Below are 15122 nucleotides of genomic sequence, written 5' to 3'. Positions count from 1 at the left end.
GAGGGAGTACCCCTCTATTAACAACAGACATTATGTATTTATTTTTTTAAATTCTATTGACCACCAAGCCTGAGACATTATCCACTCACGCTGATTCTGGGGGATTTTCTACTCTGCTGGCCAAGGTCCTGCCACCCTAAAGTCTGAAGGACAGTAATTTGGCCCTTTGTATAGAAAGTTTGGAGACCCCTGCTCTAGAGCAACCATTGAAATTTTCAGGTCTCAGGGAATCTTTGCTAAAACAAGTTTGTCAGGGGTCAGTGGGAACAATGTCCCCTTCATTGGTAGCAAGTAAGAAGAACGCCCCCCTGCAGAAGTGGTCAATATTCCACCCTTACAGACGATAAAAGGAATCACCAATGTTATGCTGCTGCCTGTGCCAAGTAGTGTTGGTCTTAAAACTATGCAGACACCATTAAATGGGAAGTCAATTGACCAGAACTCAAGGAACACCTAACATTCTTTGGAGAAACCCTGGTTGAGAATGGCTGCTCTAGAGTGCTGTTTTAGGTGAAGAAGATAGTTTGTTTGCTCTGTAATCACTGGTAAGTTTGTTATAAGGTGTGGACCAAGTTTAAAAAACAAACTGAGCACAATTCTTGAAGGGACCTTGGCTTGAAGGTTGTGGGTGTAGTTTGATTCCTTTGGGCTAGAACTGTGTGCCTTGAGGGACGGTACGCTCAAACCTCATGTTTTGTAGAGTGTTACTTTAGCTTGTTACGTCACCTCCCAGTCTCTCCACCTCATTCATCCAATCTGATCCATCCTTTCCAGCCCACTACATTTTGGAATGCTCCAGAAGGCAGGGAAAAACAATCAAACCTGCAACCAGTGGAGATCAGAACAACCCCGAAGCAATCACAAACTGCTCCACCGATTACAATATATAGTTACATAGTAGGTGAGGTTGAATAAAGACAATAGTCCATCCAGTTCAACCTGTGTAGGTGTGTGTGGCTGTAATCATCTCACATAGCCCTGAATGTTCTGATCCTTGAGATGTACGTCTAAGAGTCTTTTGAAAGCCACCATACTTCCCACAGAAACCACCTCTTGTGGTAGAGAATTCCACAATCTTGTAGCCCTAACAGTAAAGAACCCCTCACGTTGCCTGAGGTTAAAACGCTTCTCCTCTAATCGCATTGTATGCTCTCGAGTCCTCATGCAATCCCTTCGACTGAACAGCTTTTTTTCTAAGCTGAGATCCCCATTGAGATATATAAAAATTGCTATCATGTCCCCCCTCAGGCATCTCTTCTCCAGGGAGAATAAATCAAGCGATTGCAGACGCTCTTCATAATTAAGGTCCTCCAATCCCCTAATCAGTTTAGTTGCCCTTCTCTGGACTCTCTCCAGCTCTAACACATCCCTCCTGAGGACTGGCGACCAGAACTGGACAGAATACTCCAGATGCGGTCGGACCAGAGTTTTATAATGAAGTTATAAATAGTTTTAGAGTTTTATAATGAAGCTAAACAGAACTAAATTTACCTAACTTTCCTAGCAACCTATCTGAGGGTGTGCTACATACACAAATCCGTGTTTGCACAGTTCAATGTACAAACTGCAAATAAAAAACAAAGAAAGGGGCGCACCAGCCTAGCGCATTATCCTCAGCGGGCTTTTAATAGCATAAATTTAAAATCAGCTACTCACAAACATGCGTAACAATCCAGCATTTCAATTCCTTAGAGCAGCATCTTTGTAAGAGTCCAATGTCTCGTAAAGACGGAGGGCTGACGCGTTTCGAGGCAGTGCCTCTTCCTCAGAGCCTGGAGGCCATGACTGAGTCCATGGTTTAAATACAGTAGACAAGGCCTCCACATGACCCTCAGAGTTGTGGGAGGAGATACCACCCATGTGGGCGTGGCTACACAGCTGATTACCCAAACCATATCAGACTTCAATTAATACACTCTACGGATCTATAAGCTGAGCTTGTATAATGACTATTCACACATGACCTACATAGCAACTACTAAATAGTTAATACATGTAAATACTCGTGGTACTCAGCAATTTCAACACGAGGCAGTACATCCTCCTCACACAGTGGATGCACAGCACCAAGGGACAGAAATCAATGTGGCTCACAGCAATTGCTGATCCGTCCAGGACTAGCACCAAAAATCACCATAAACCCATACCTGGATGTGTATATATATATACAGTATAAAGGACAAGTGTAGTATGCCCATGGAAATTAGAATGGCTACTGCTGTAATCTGTGGATATTTAAAAGACATCCGCTGGTGGTGGCAAAAGTGGTAGTTACCTGTGATGGCTGCCAAGGTGGTGCCCTGCTGCCCTAACATAATGGCAACATGTTACAACATTACAGATCGGTGGTGGAACGCACGCCGTCCATCCCGGAACAGCCGTGCGTACCACCGAGATGACGTCACTTCCTCCCGTCTAGATATCCGGGCGGTGAGACACACCCGCCGGGTCCGGAAGTGACAGGCGACTAGGGGAGGCAACCAGTGGAGCTCAGAACACCCCGAAGCCATCACAAACTGCTCCACTGATTACAAAGAAGCCAAACAGAACTAAATTCCCTAGCAACCTATCTGAGAGTGTGCTACATACACAAATCCGTGTTTGCACAGTTCAATGTACAAACTGCGCTTGCCCTGAGTGGCAGGATAAATTAACAGAAAGGGCAAAAGAACCACTCCAGTGATAAAGTAATCCCAACCATCAAAAATAAGGTGCAGCAAGGATCCGCAGTCCAGGCAACTATAATGTATAGAGAGAAATAGCCGCACTCCAACTTGAAGGTGAAAAAAATATAAAATCTGTTTTATTCGTATCCAAAAGATAAAATCAATTCAAAGTGTATCCATAATATAGTCAGAGACAAGAGATGAACGCATAGTAGTTGACGCGTTTCACGGATAAACGTCCGCTTAGTCGTAACCAGGGATGAATTAACCCCTGTGTGCATGTGTGGGAGTTACATCATCCTGAGCTGGCCAACCAACATGATCCAAAATGACAACCCTAAAAAGACTGGATGAAGATGCTGGCAGCAATGAGGGAGATTGCAGACCTTGTATCCCTAGAGAAGAGGTAAGTGCAGTGGGTATAATTTCCTCTACATTCCATTATCCTTGTAATAGCTAGTTCCATTTTGCAGTTGGTTTCATTTATCTTTGCTGTAAAGCATTTCAAATCTAATAAAGGGTTTGTGTGGTCAAACAGGCTAAAGGAGGCCTGAATAGTGCTGATGATAAAGCAGTTTCCTTTCGTTTCCAGGGGAAAAGTTTATAACAAATATGCCTATCAAGTTATTTCAATATGCTCTGTTTGCATGAATGATGAACCATGAACCTGTTTTTCTATTTTTCTTTGTTTTCAAAGGACAACCGAATAAAAACCTCAAAGTACAACATTTTTACATTCATCCCCTTAAACCTTTATGAGCAGTACCATAGGGCCCAAGTAATCTACTTCACTGCTATAGTAATTATTCAGGTAAGGCCTTCTCTCCTTCAAGCTCTTCTTTCTCCTAAATAGTGTTTTAACCAGAGATGTATAGTAACTAAGTAGAACTACTTCACTACTGTACTTAAGTACCGAAAGGCGGTATCTGTACTTTCCTGGAGTAGAATTTTTTTCTCCTACTTCCACTTTTACTTCACTACATTTTTTCGATGATTTCAATACTTCTACTCCAATATTTTTTTTTGTGCTGCATAGTTACTCGTTACTATTATAAAAATGAGCACTGCCAGAACAGTAGATGGCAGGTTTCATGAAGCTCAAAACATGTGTATTATCAGCGCATACGAAAATAAATGCTACTGTATGTATAAATAAAAGCTGCATTTGAAATAATAAAAAACAATATGATGTTCAAACTTTTGACTTCTTTCTTTAATAACTACATAACACAGTACTTGTACTTTTACTTTCAGTACTTGAGTAGCAATTTTTTTTTTCAAAACTACTGGTACTTTTACTTTCAGTACTTGAGTAGCAAAATGTTTAAAAAAACTACTTGCAATACTTAAGTACAAAAAATGTTGAATACTTTAGTACTTCTACTCAAGTCTCTTTTTGATTGAGCACTTCCACTTCTACTCAAGTCACTTTTTGATCGAGCACTTGTACTTTTATTCAAGTATGGGTTTCGAGTACTTTATACAACTCTGGTTTTAAATGGGGAATAAATGCTTTACCAAATGATTCTCTGAGTCCTAGAGGGATTGACAGATTGGGGCCCTAGGTGAGGTAAAAGTTTGGGCCAAATTAAAAAATTGCTTTTGGCATAGACTGTATTGTCTGTACTGTGAGATTGCATTAAACACCAACTGCCTGCAAGTTCATCGTCCCTTATGAAGGGGCAGGTAAGTGCACAGCTTTGAACAACTGGACTATTTCTTTTGTTTACTGCAGAAGCATGATAGATATAGCTGAGTCATTCGGCATCCACCAGGTCCTAGACCTTTGAAAAACAATGGTATAGACCAAGATAGTCAATTGGGGACACACAGGTAATGAAAAAAGGCAACATTTATTTAAAAAATATATATATAGAAAGACCAATATATAATACCCAAGCCCTCATTAAAATTGACAACGTTGTCTAATAAAATTAGCGGGATAAGGCAATTGCACATTCGTTACCCATCAAAACCTCCACACATACAGGCCGGTCACAATAATAGAAAGTCCAGAAAGGGATATAGTAATCCTATTGTCTCTAGTGTGATAAGTGGTTCCCAATTAGGGATGGATGGAGCTTAAGAGTATGCATGGATGGGAGCAAGATGTTGGTCTATGCCATTGTTTTTCAGTTGTTTGAGTCATGGGACTGTACCACCGTGTATTTAATCAGGGTTGGTGATAAGGTTCTTTAGGCAGCAGGAATTAATTAGCGGATACTAGCATTCCTGTCCTACTGACGGTCGATCCAGGGTGGATTACTTGGGCTTTTGCAGGTCCTAGACCCCTGTTTATAGATCCTTGTGAATGATCCACCTGTGCCTCTAGTAGAGCACACGCTACCAAGTGGTGGGAGGGAGTGTATACTCCAGCCTTTCTCAACATTTTCAACATAGAGGAACCCTTGAAATAACTTTCTGGTCTTAGGGAATCTATATCTACAACTCATGATATATTCATGTGATGGTCAGTGGGCTATGTTGGTTGAACTGGATGGACTTTTTTCGACCAGATTAACTATGTAACTTAAGTAAAAGCTGCGTAAATTCCAGTATATATACCATAGTTTGTAGACTATACTTTTAACGAAAACCAAATGAATATACACTTCTTTGGGATTTTGTTTACCAAAGACACGTAGCAGAATAAATTTGAGCCTAAATTTATGGTGAAATTTTCTGTCTTTTTTTCATTCATATCTTAAAACCTAAAAAACCCATTGGCGATCAAAAAGAAAACTCTATTTGTATGAAAAAAATAATAAAAAATTTAACTTACATGCAGTGTTGCATGACCGAGCAAATGCAAGTTAAAGGAATGTAGTTTTAAATATCAAAAATGCTCTGATCACGAGGGGTAAAGCCTTTCGGAGGTCAAGTGAATGAACTGGGATGCTAATCACATTACAAGTGATTCAAATTTGAAAGCAAGTAAAAATGTGTAATTCATTTTAGATACACATGTTCTGAGGTATGTTTTATATAAACTCAAAATGCATCCTCGCTAAAATATATTATACTGTAGTTGCCCTTTAAAATATTAATTCATATTAAGCTTTATTGCTTCTGCCTTGACTGCTAATCCCTTTCACTTATTATGCCTATCTTTCTTTTTATTACCTGCGCATATTCCTCCTGATATTCTCTTTTTATATCTCTGTCTCATACATTTATTACAGAGCATTCCAGAGATTTCAACCCTGCCGATTTACTCTGTTGCAGTTCCGCTCTTCTTGATTCTGGGATCCCGAGCTTTCAGGGATTTGACAAATGACATTGTAAGTTACTGTCTGTTTCAAATAAATAGAGCTGCCAAGGGTTTGGGATTAATTTATTTTATAGGGGTTTTGTATTTTTATTTTATATGCAGTTTTATACACAGTATTACATAACATTGGATAAACCGAGCACAATGAATGTTCTAAAGAGTTAGAATGGAAGAAGCTGTTTACTTTCAGATTGTTTCTCTTAGATTAAAATATCAGATGGAACCATCAAAAGACAACAGAAAGATGGAAGTCACTGCTGTTGCTCATTCAAGTCTGTGTAAAAACTTCAGCTTGAGCTATTATGGTCAGATTTTAACTGATCTAAAACCTTGAGTGTTCACGCAGATACTGCTTGCCAGGAAATCTCCTGATCCAGCAATTGGCTTACCTACATAAATTCATACAGGAAATCCCTATTTTTGAGTCCATTCAGGGTTCATATTTTAACAGAAGATCCGATGAAGGGAATTCTTTCTGACCCTCAAAAAGCATTGTCTTTTTTTTTTTCTTTACTTGAGGTGATTGTAGCCGTATTAGTGCACTTGCGACAGAGATAAATTGAGTACTATCCGTGATACTTTTTTTATTTGCACTAACATACAATTTTTCAGGATAAGCTTTTGGAGTATGTCCCCTTCATCAAGGTCCAAGCAGTAAACTTTAAACTAATAGATGGATCTGGACTCTTCTATCCTTTGGTCTGGCGCACCTTCCATTGGTGTATTTTTTTTTCTAGTAACCTGTTGGATACCCACTGGAGGGTAACCCTGTCTATTTGTGTTAGCAGCCTAGCTTGAGCCAATGAGCTATCCAAATGTTTTTTTGTCCTCTCACTATTATGTTTGAACTCATATCAAAGGCCCAGTGCCCCTTGAATATTTTTTTCTTCACTGAAATCTACTTTTATTTATTTTTTTAATTTTTTTTTTTTTTTTTTTACTTTTCAGAGGTAAGTTTTGCTGTCAATTGGACTTTTTTTTAAAAAAGAGAGGGCCTGTAAATTACAAACTTCCTTATTCTTATTTAATGAAATGTAAACGAATTAAAAATTATTGTAATTGCGTTTAAATTGTAGTGAATACGAATATTGTGTAGAGGCTGGCTACCAGGGATAATAGAAAGGCTGTATTTTTTTTGTATTTATATCTGTCTTGCATTGTGACTTTTTTAAGTGTCTATTGGTTTTTACAATGTAACAATAAAAACATGAATTCTATTTAAATATGTTTTCTGTGTCTGACACCCAATGAGTCAAATCAAAATGTGTTCCTTGATTAAAAAAAGTTACAATGCAATCCACCAAAATGTGCATCTCAATGATCTCATCACTCACTGCCGGATCTCATAAGGACAGCTGTGATCATCATTATGAATATAAATGAGTTTACTTCGTATTGAATATGAATATTGTGTAGAGATTCAGCAAATAATATCTATTAACCACCTACGTTGTCCAAAGCCCCGTACACACGCGTCGATAATTGGCCGTGAATTTTCGGCCAACGTCCGATCGGCCTATTTTCGGCTTGTTAGTATGATGCTTCCGACAACCAACTCCGACTTTTCGGCCGAAAAAAATCTGGTGAGCAGGCTATAAAATTTTTGTTGGCCGTCAACATAACGGCTGATTTTCCATCAGTCAGTACAGATTTCGGCAGACAAAAATCTGATGAGCAAGACTGGGCATGCTCAGAGAAGAAAAAACACACGGAAAGTAAACCAGCACATGACATCACTTCTGAAGTAGATTTTTGTTCGCCGAGAAAATTCGTGTGCAGTCTAGGCACATTCCAACCAACAAAACACCACTCTGGACAAAAGTCGGACGATCGGTCGGCCGATAATCGTTGCGTTTGTACGAGGCATAAGCCTATTTCTCCCTAAATCCCTTCGAGTCCCAGAAAATGTGTTTTTTTTTTTTTTTTTTTTTTTTTTGTGAAATTTTATGCTCATCTTTTAGGTTTTGTAGCTTACCCCAATGTTTCATACATTGTTTCTTTTCAGGAAATATGAGGATTTAATTTGGTGGCAAATTTGGATACACACATTTTTATTTTCTTGATTTTATTGGTAATAAACCGTAAAAAATTAAGAAAATGTTGAGAAAAGTTTGCGTAAATTTAGTGTAACATTAAAATAAGATTAGTTTGGGTTGAGAAGTGCAAACATTATCATGACGGCGACTTTTTCACAGGTTTGTGATTTCTGAAAATTCATGGACATTGCATTCACCGAATGACGCCCAAAAAATGCCCAATAAACGCCTGCAACAAAACGCGCAGGTGTGTTTTTTCAGGCGTTTATTGGGCATTTATTGGGCGTCTTTGGAGGCAGGCATAACATCTGACCTTCTGTATAGGGGTATATATACACACACACTTATATGTATATATACACATACACACATATAGGTGTAATAGGAGCGGAGCCACATTCCTGCAAATAATTTCATTAGCGCATGGATGGGGTTCCGCTACTTTCACACCTATATGTGTGTATGTGTATATATATACATATATGTGTGTGTGTATATATACCCCTACACAGAAGTTCAGATGTCATGCCTGCTTCCAAAGACGCCCAAAAAATGCCCAATAAACGCCTGCAACAAAAACGCCCAGGTGTGTTTTTTCAGGCGTTTATTGGGCATTTTTTGGGCGTCTTTGGAGGCAGGCATGAATCTGAACTTCTGTATAGGGGTATATATACACACACACACACACACACATATGTATATATACACATACACACATATAGGTGTGAAAGGAGCGGAACCCTATCCATGCAAATTATTTAATTAGCGCATGGATAGGATTTCGTTCCTTTCACACCTATATGTGTGTATGTGTATATATACATATATGTGTGTGTGTGTATATACCCCTACACAGAAGTTCAGATGTCATGCCTGCCTCTAAAGATGCCCAAAAAATGCCCAATAAACGCCAGTGTGAAAATAACGGAGCCACATCCCTGCTCTACTAAAAATTCTAAGAAAAATTATCTTTTTTTTCTGGTTCTGGACATGCTACAGAGCTGAGACTTCACAGGTACACTTTTTAGACCCACCAGACACTAAATCCAAAGAAATCTCTTTTTTTTTTTCAATAATTTTTTCAATAATTGACTCTCTATCAAAAACGACAATTTTTAAGAACTTTTTTGTGTGATTAATAGTCCCTGGGGCATGACCCAGAACCCTAGGCACTTTTTAGGGGCATTTATTGGGTTTTGGGGCTTCAAAATGGTGTTTTTTGATTACCGAAGTTTGGGTCCCATTGATTTCAATGGGGTTCTGGAATCCGAACCCGAACTTTCGGGAAGTTCGGGTGTTCTGGTCGAACCGAACTTTTCAAAAGTTCGATCATCCATACTCAGCAGGAGGGAGGGGCAAGGAGCGTAGACGAGGGACCGAAAAGAGAAGGATCTGGTCTGCTCTGTGCAAAACCATTGCACAGACCGGATAAGTATTTCATGTTATTTTACAACAAAAAACACAAGACTTTAATTTTTCTATTGTTCTATTGAAATGTTTTTTTAATTTGATATTTTTCAGACCCGCCACAGAAATGATAACTTGGTTAACAATGCTTCCTGTGAAATACTTAGAGACCAAAGGTGAGATCTGAGTGCTGCCCCACAGCAATTAAATTTAAATAGGCAAATATAGAAAAAAAATATTAGGATATGGCCATATTTTGCCCGGTTGAGCTGGTATATACACTGATATATTTACCCAACTGTTAGTATCTTGAGAGCAAGTTTTCTAGTACTTTGGCAGTGATATCATGACAGTGCAAATATTTTTTTGCCTGAACCAAATCACTTCCTCTCCAGGCCATCACCAGACTTTAGACTCATCGCTACTTTGACCAGGGACCTGTCTGGCTTTCAGACAGACACTTTTTAGTTCTTACCCATTTTCCCTTAGAAGGCCTCTTGGGGGAGAAAAAATGGTTGCCTTCATAAGGTCGACAGATCTGGTTAAATATAAGCTCAAATTCTCTCCTCTGTGCAATTAATTTCCAGTAATCAACTGTCTCTTCTGCAATCTTCATCTTTCCTTGGCCTGTGTCAGCTCCCTATTCCTCCCTGTTGGTCAAATTGGAGTAACTGGAGTCCACTCAACTGGATTTTGTTGAAAAAAACAAAAATTCGACAGGAAAGTATTTTATGCAAAAAGCTTAAAGCTTTTTTGAACTTCACAATTCAGGTATGGACATGATCCTGACCTGTTTTCATAGTGTGTGTACTTCTCTGTCCTGTGTAGTAATGCTCAATGCTCATCAGCAACAAGATTAAAAGTGTGACCTTGCAACACTTTTTCCATACAGGGGACCAACAACTGCATCCCTTGTTTCATCAAGAAGGAACACTTGAAAACTTATGGGGAGGAGGTAGAAACATAGAAGCCCAGCTAGTGATTCCACACTGGTGACTTCTAATCCACAATCTCCTCCAAGTGGCCAAAAAACTCTCCTTTGCCTGGCCTCTGATCTCCACAATGACTCTACACCTAATACAACTGAAGTGCACTCTCTTAACTACATAGTTAGAACAAAAAAAAAATTACAATACAATATACATAAACCTATACCTGCAGTGGATCCAGAGGAAAGCAAAAACACAAAAAAAAACAACAAAGCATGATCCAATTTGCTTCAGCAGGGGGAAAATATCCCTTCCTGATCCCCCAAGAGGCAAGAGCTAAGCAACACCAACAATCACACTGAAAAGGCCACATAGGGAACTATGGTACATTACGCAAAGTTAGATAATCTACACTAAAGCACCCTACACTAGTTACATACTCTGAACAAGCACTTTGAAATATCTTTTCTCTAGCGCTCATCGACAGACGTAGTCCTCGGTGATACACCACCTTCGGGTTATGTTACCTCCGCAGGAGCAGGACTAGACAGGAAATTAAAAAGCTCTGGCCACACCCTAGGGGCAGTCCCAGAGGGTATATCCTCTCTCTCTCTGCCTCAGCAAATCAGTTATTTTCTGTCTAGTTAGGAGTAAGGACCTAGATACCTTGCTGGGATCTTAGGTCCTGGCAAGAATTTTTTTCTAAAAGGATTTTTAGACAGCTTTTTTTTTTTTTTTCTCCAGTGTTCCTGTGAGATCTTCAAGCAAGAAAGCTGAACTGGGCGACGGGCTGGATGTTGAGATCCGGTGGTCACCCCAGTTCAGCCTACGAGCGCGTGCAGGCCATAGCTCCACGCTGAGTCGGCCGCGACAAAGTCCCATTAAAAGGACTGAACCCGCGAGTTAAACGTCTCGCTGAAACGCCAAAGACCATGAGTCACGGCGTCCGTATCGGTCGACAGCCCTCCCGCCCCGGTGGAGAGGGGTACTGTCAGGAGTTGGTGCCCGCCTGGTTCCGGTATGGTGAGTAGTATGTTCCCCCTTTTTCCCTGACGGGGTTTGTGGTGAACGCGGGCCCCTCTCTGTATGGTAAGAAAGAGTCCTTTCTATCCTATAACATGTCACAAATCCTCCTACTTTGAGTGTGATTTTATGTGTGCAAAAAGCCAGGAGGCTTGGTTTGGGAGCTAACAATCTATTGTATACATGTTTTAAAGATGTAATCTGTGGCATTCTGGGAATCTTATGGGTTAAGTATAAGCTACCTACCAGTCAGAAGCCACGGACATGTAGACTGCCTTCCAAATCAGATCTCCAGCTATTAGCAGGCCTCCCGAACGGCCATGCGGTCCGCCAGGGCCGGTACCGCCAACCACGCCATATCCCCATGCAGAGAGAGTGTTGTGTGCCCTGCAGCACACCGCTAGTCAGCACAGGCCGCCGCCATTTTTTTTGCTGGATCGCACGAGCCGCCATTTTGGCGTAGCCTCGTGTCTCCAGCATGGGGGCGGCCATGTTTGAGGTGATCCTACACCTCGTGGAGCTTGGGGGAGGCGCCGGAAGGCGTGCAGAGGGGCGGAGCCGCCTCCCTTCTTCCTGGGCAGCCAGCCAAAAGACTTCCTGTTTGTCAGGACAGCGCTGTAAGCTGTTGCAGTTTAACTCTGAGCATCAAGTGGTGAGCCTGGGGGTCTATCTCTCTCTCTCTCTCGATCGATAGGGATCCCTAGCAGGTAACACTAAGGGGCTTTTTGTGGCGCTGGGGGTCAGAAAAAAAAAAAAAAAAAAAGTTTTTTTCTTTTGATTTATATTATCCAGGAAGTAACTGGAGTTATCATGGACCCTGCCACACATATTCCCCCACCTGTTTCCCTCGAGGGGGCCTCGGGACCCGCCGGTGCACAGAGTATAGAATCATTTACAGCAATTTTGGAGTCTATGGTGGCTCGGGTGGAGGCGGCCTGTCAGGGACGGGGGTCAAGGAAGCGACCCCCGCCTACCCCTATACCATCTGACACCTCTGACTCAGATTCAGAGATGGTCACGGCAGTTGCAGGTTCCTCTGCAAGGGCTGTTATCCCAGGTAAAGCCCCCTCAGACAGTGAGGAGGACGCTTCTTCTCCTGCTATAATTCAGGAAGAAGCATTGGTGGACGCACTAGTTGTGGCAGTGCAAGAAACCTTAAAACTTGAGGCTTTACCGGCAGAGGCAACTGAAACAGAGAGGCCTTTCGGTACTAATAAGCCCATCAAGATGGCGAAGGCTTTTCCGGTACCTAAATGTTTTGGTAATCAGATTAAAGAAGAATGGGAGCATTCTAAACGTACCTTTACTATTTCCAAGCGTATTGCTAGACGCTATCCGTTGAGGAATCCATCATTAAGAAATGGACGGTACCACCAGTCGTGGATCCGCCTATTTCCAGGCTGAATAAAGCCACGGTTATTCCAGTGGAGGACACTTCGTCCTTTAAGGATCCGGTGGATCGAAAGATAGAAGCAGAGTCCCGCACTATCTTTTCTCTGATAGGGTCAGCTTTTAGACCAGTAATTGTTATTGGTCTAGTTTCCCAGACACTTACGGAATGGGCGGAAATGGTACGCCAAGATCTTAGGGGAAAAGATATTCCCCAGGAGACATCTGATTTGATGGAACAGATCATACAAGGGCTACGGTTTATCTGTGACGCAGCCTTGGACACAACTCCCTTATTAGGGCATGCATCTAAGTTAGCAGTAATCCTCAGACGTGTGCTGTGGTTAAAATGCTGGTCAGCTGACCTAGGTTCCAAGAAGACCTTGACCAATCTCCCTTTTCAGGGGAATCGTCTATTTGGGGCCAACCTAGATGAAATCATTAAGGATGCCACTGGGGGCAAGAGCACTTTCTTGCCACAGGCTGCAAAAGCTAAGGGACCTCGCAACAAGCGAGGACCTTTCTTTACCGCCCATAAAGGGCGCCCGGCTGGTACTAGCGGGAAAGGCAAGACTCCTCCAGGAGGATTCAAGAAGGGCTGGTCGGACAAGCAGAGGACCAACCCAGCCAAACCCGAAGCAAAGGAGTACACAGCCTGAAGGTGCGCCCCCACCCGGTTTCAGGGTGGGGGGACGTTTTCACCGGTATTCAGGACATCAGATCGAGCATCAACCACTACTACCGGTGCGATTCTTCCCTTCCAACATTTAAGTACCACAGGAAGCGGTAGTTACCGTTCCCTGAATAGATCTTTTCCTTTACCCTTTCCTAAGATTAGTCCCGATACCTCACAGGAATCGGAACCGGTTGACCAGATAGGCCAAGTAGCCTCTAGTCGGGTGACTTCGGTCCCTGAGGTTCAACCAGAAAAGATCACCCTTCCTGATAACTATCAGGTATCTGATAAATGTGTGGGAACAGAAAACGACCAGACTTTCTCGGATGGTCGGGGCCAGATAGCTCTAGGGACGCCTGGTTCAGATCCAATCAGCGCCAGTGGTCCTAGAAATTCTAGGCTGGCCTCCTCAAGCCGGCCTGGCCGACTTGGACATGCTAGTCGCAGACGTTCCGTGGGAACTTCGTCTCAGGGAGTGTCTGTGGTCTCTAGGACCAAGTTACCTTCGTGCTTTACAGTCGCTGGTTTTAATGGCCTGGCCATTGAGACCCAAGTACTGAAGGACAGAGGTTTGTCTACTTCTGTCATTCCTACCCTTATTAAAGCAAGGAAAGCGACTTCCAGCAAAGTCTATTATCACACATGGAAGACTTATATTGCGTGGTGCGAATCTTTAGGATTTCCTCCACGTACCTATTCGGTGTCTCGAATATTGGCCTTTTTGCAACAAGGGGTTGAGCAGAAGCTAGCCTTGAGCACCATCAAGGGTCAAGTTTCAGCATTAGCAATCTTCTTTCAGAAGCCGTTAGCTACCAAATCCTTGGTGCGGAATTTCATCCAGGGGGTGCGGCACCTGGCTCCTCCAGTCCGCGCGCCCTTACCGCCCTGGGATCTTAATTTGGTTTTGTCGGTTCTACAGAAACCTCCTTTTGAAAACATCAGGGAGATTCCCTTGCTTACTTTATCCCAGAAGGTGGCCTTCTTGGTGGCTATTACTTCTGCTCGCAGGGTGTCAGAACTGGCTGCATTATCATGCCAGTCACCATACCTAGTGATTCATAGGGATAAGGTAGTACTTCATCCTAAGCCATCTTTTCTTCCTAAGGTGGTTTCAGATTTTCATCTGAATGAAGATATTGTACTACCTTCCTTGTGTCCTCAGCCCAAGCATCATCGGGAACATGCGTTGCATTCCTTAGATGTGGTTCGGGCAATCAGGGTATACCTGAAAGCTACGGAATCATCCCGTAAGACGGATTCACTTTTTGTGATCACGGATGGCCCCAGAAAGGGTTTGCCTGCATCTGCCGCAACCATTGCCAAATGGATTAGACAGACGGTGGTACAGGCTTATTCTATTAAGGGTCAGAGTCCTCCGTTCCCTGTTAGGGCGCACTCCACTCGAGCGCTCAGTACTTCCTGGGCCTTTCGCCATCAGGCGTCAGTGGTCCAGGTATGTAAGGCGGCCACCTGGTCGTCGGTACATACCTTTACAAAATTCTATAAAATTGATGTGACGGCATCGGCGGATGCCTCATTTGGCCGCAAGGTTTTGCAGACCGCAATTTGAGGAGACCGGTGGTCTACCTCGAGGGTTTTTTTCTGTTTGAAAATTTTTTTGTTGAGTCTCATCATTAAGGATGAGCATTGTAAACTTCTAGTTGGCACCGGTTGGGCCTTCTAGATTGGGATTTGATTTCCATTTTCCCACCCCTCAGTTGTGAT

At 42.2% G+C, this 15122-nt stretch overlaps 1 protein-coding gene across 1 annotated transcript in view; it reads left to right on the top strand.

The window, feature by feature from the left end:
* Positions 1-15122, top strand: part of LOC309563345 (phospholipid-transporting ATPase IC-like) — a gene marked incomplete at both ends in the record, with an annotated part of 170504 nt that overhangs the window by 16711 nt on the left and 138671 nt on the right. The window contains 3 exons of the mRNA XM_082267739.1: positions 3364-3477; positions 5849-5947; positions 9495-9556. Of these exons, the coding sequence (XP_082123865.1) occupies positions 3364-3477; positions 5849-5947; positions 9495-9556 (275 nt within the window). The remainder of the gene's footprint in view (positions 1-3363; positions 3478-5848; positions 5948-9494; positions 9557-15122) is intronic.

This window comes from Pelophylax lessonae (genome assembly GCF_965119305.1).
Source record: "Pelophylax lessonae genome assembly, chromosome: 9".
NCBI classification, from domain to species: domain Eukaryota; kingdom Metazoa; phylum Chordata; class Amphibia; order Anura; family Ranidae; genus Pelophylax; species Pelophylax lessonae.
This window is presented reverse-complemented; position numbering and strand designations above follow the sequence as displayed.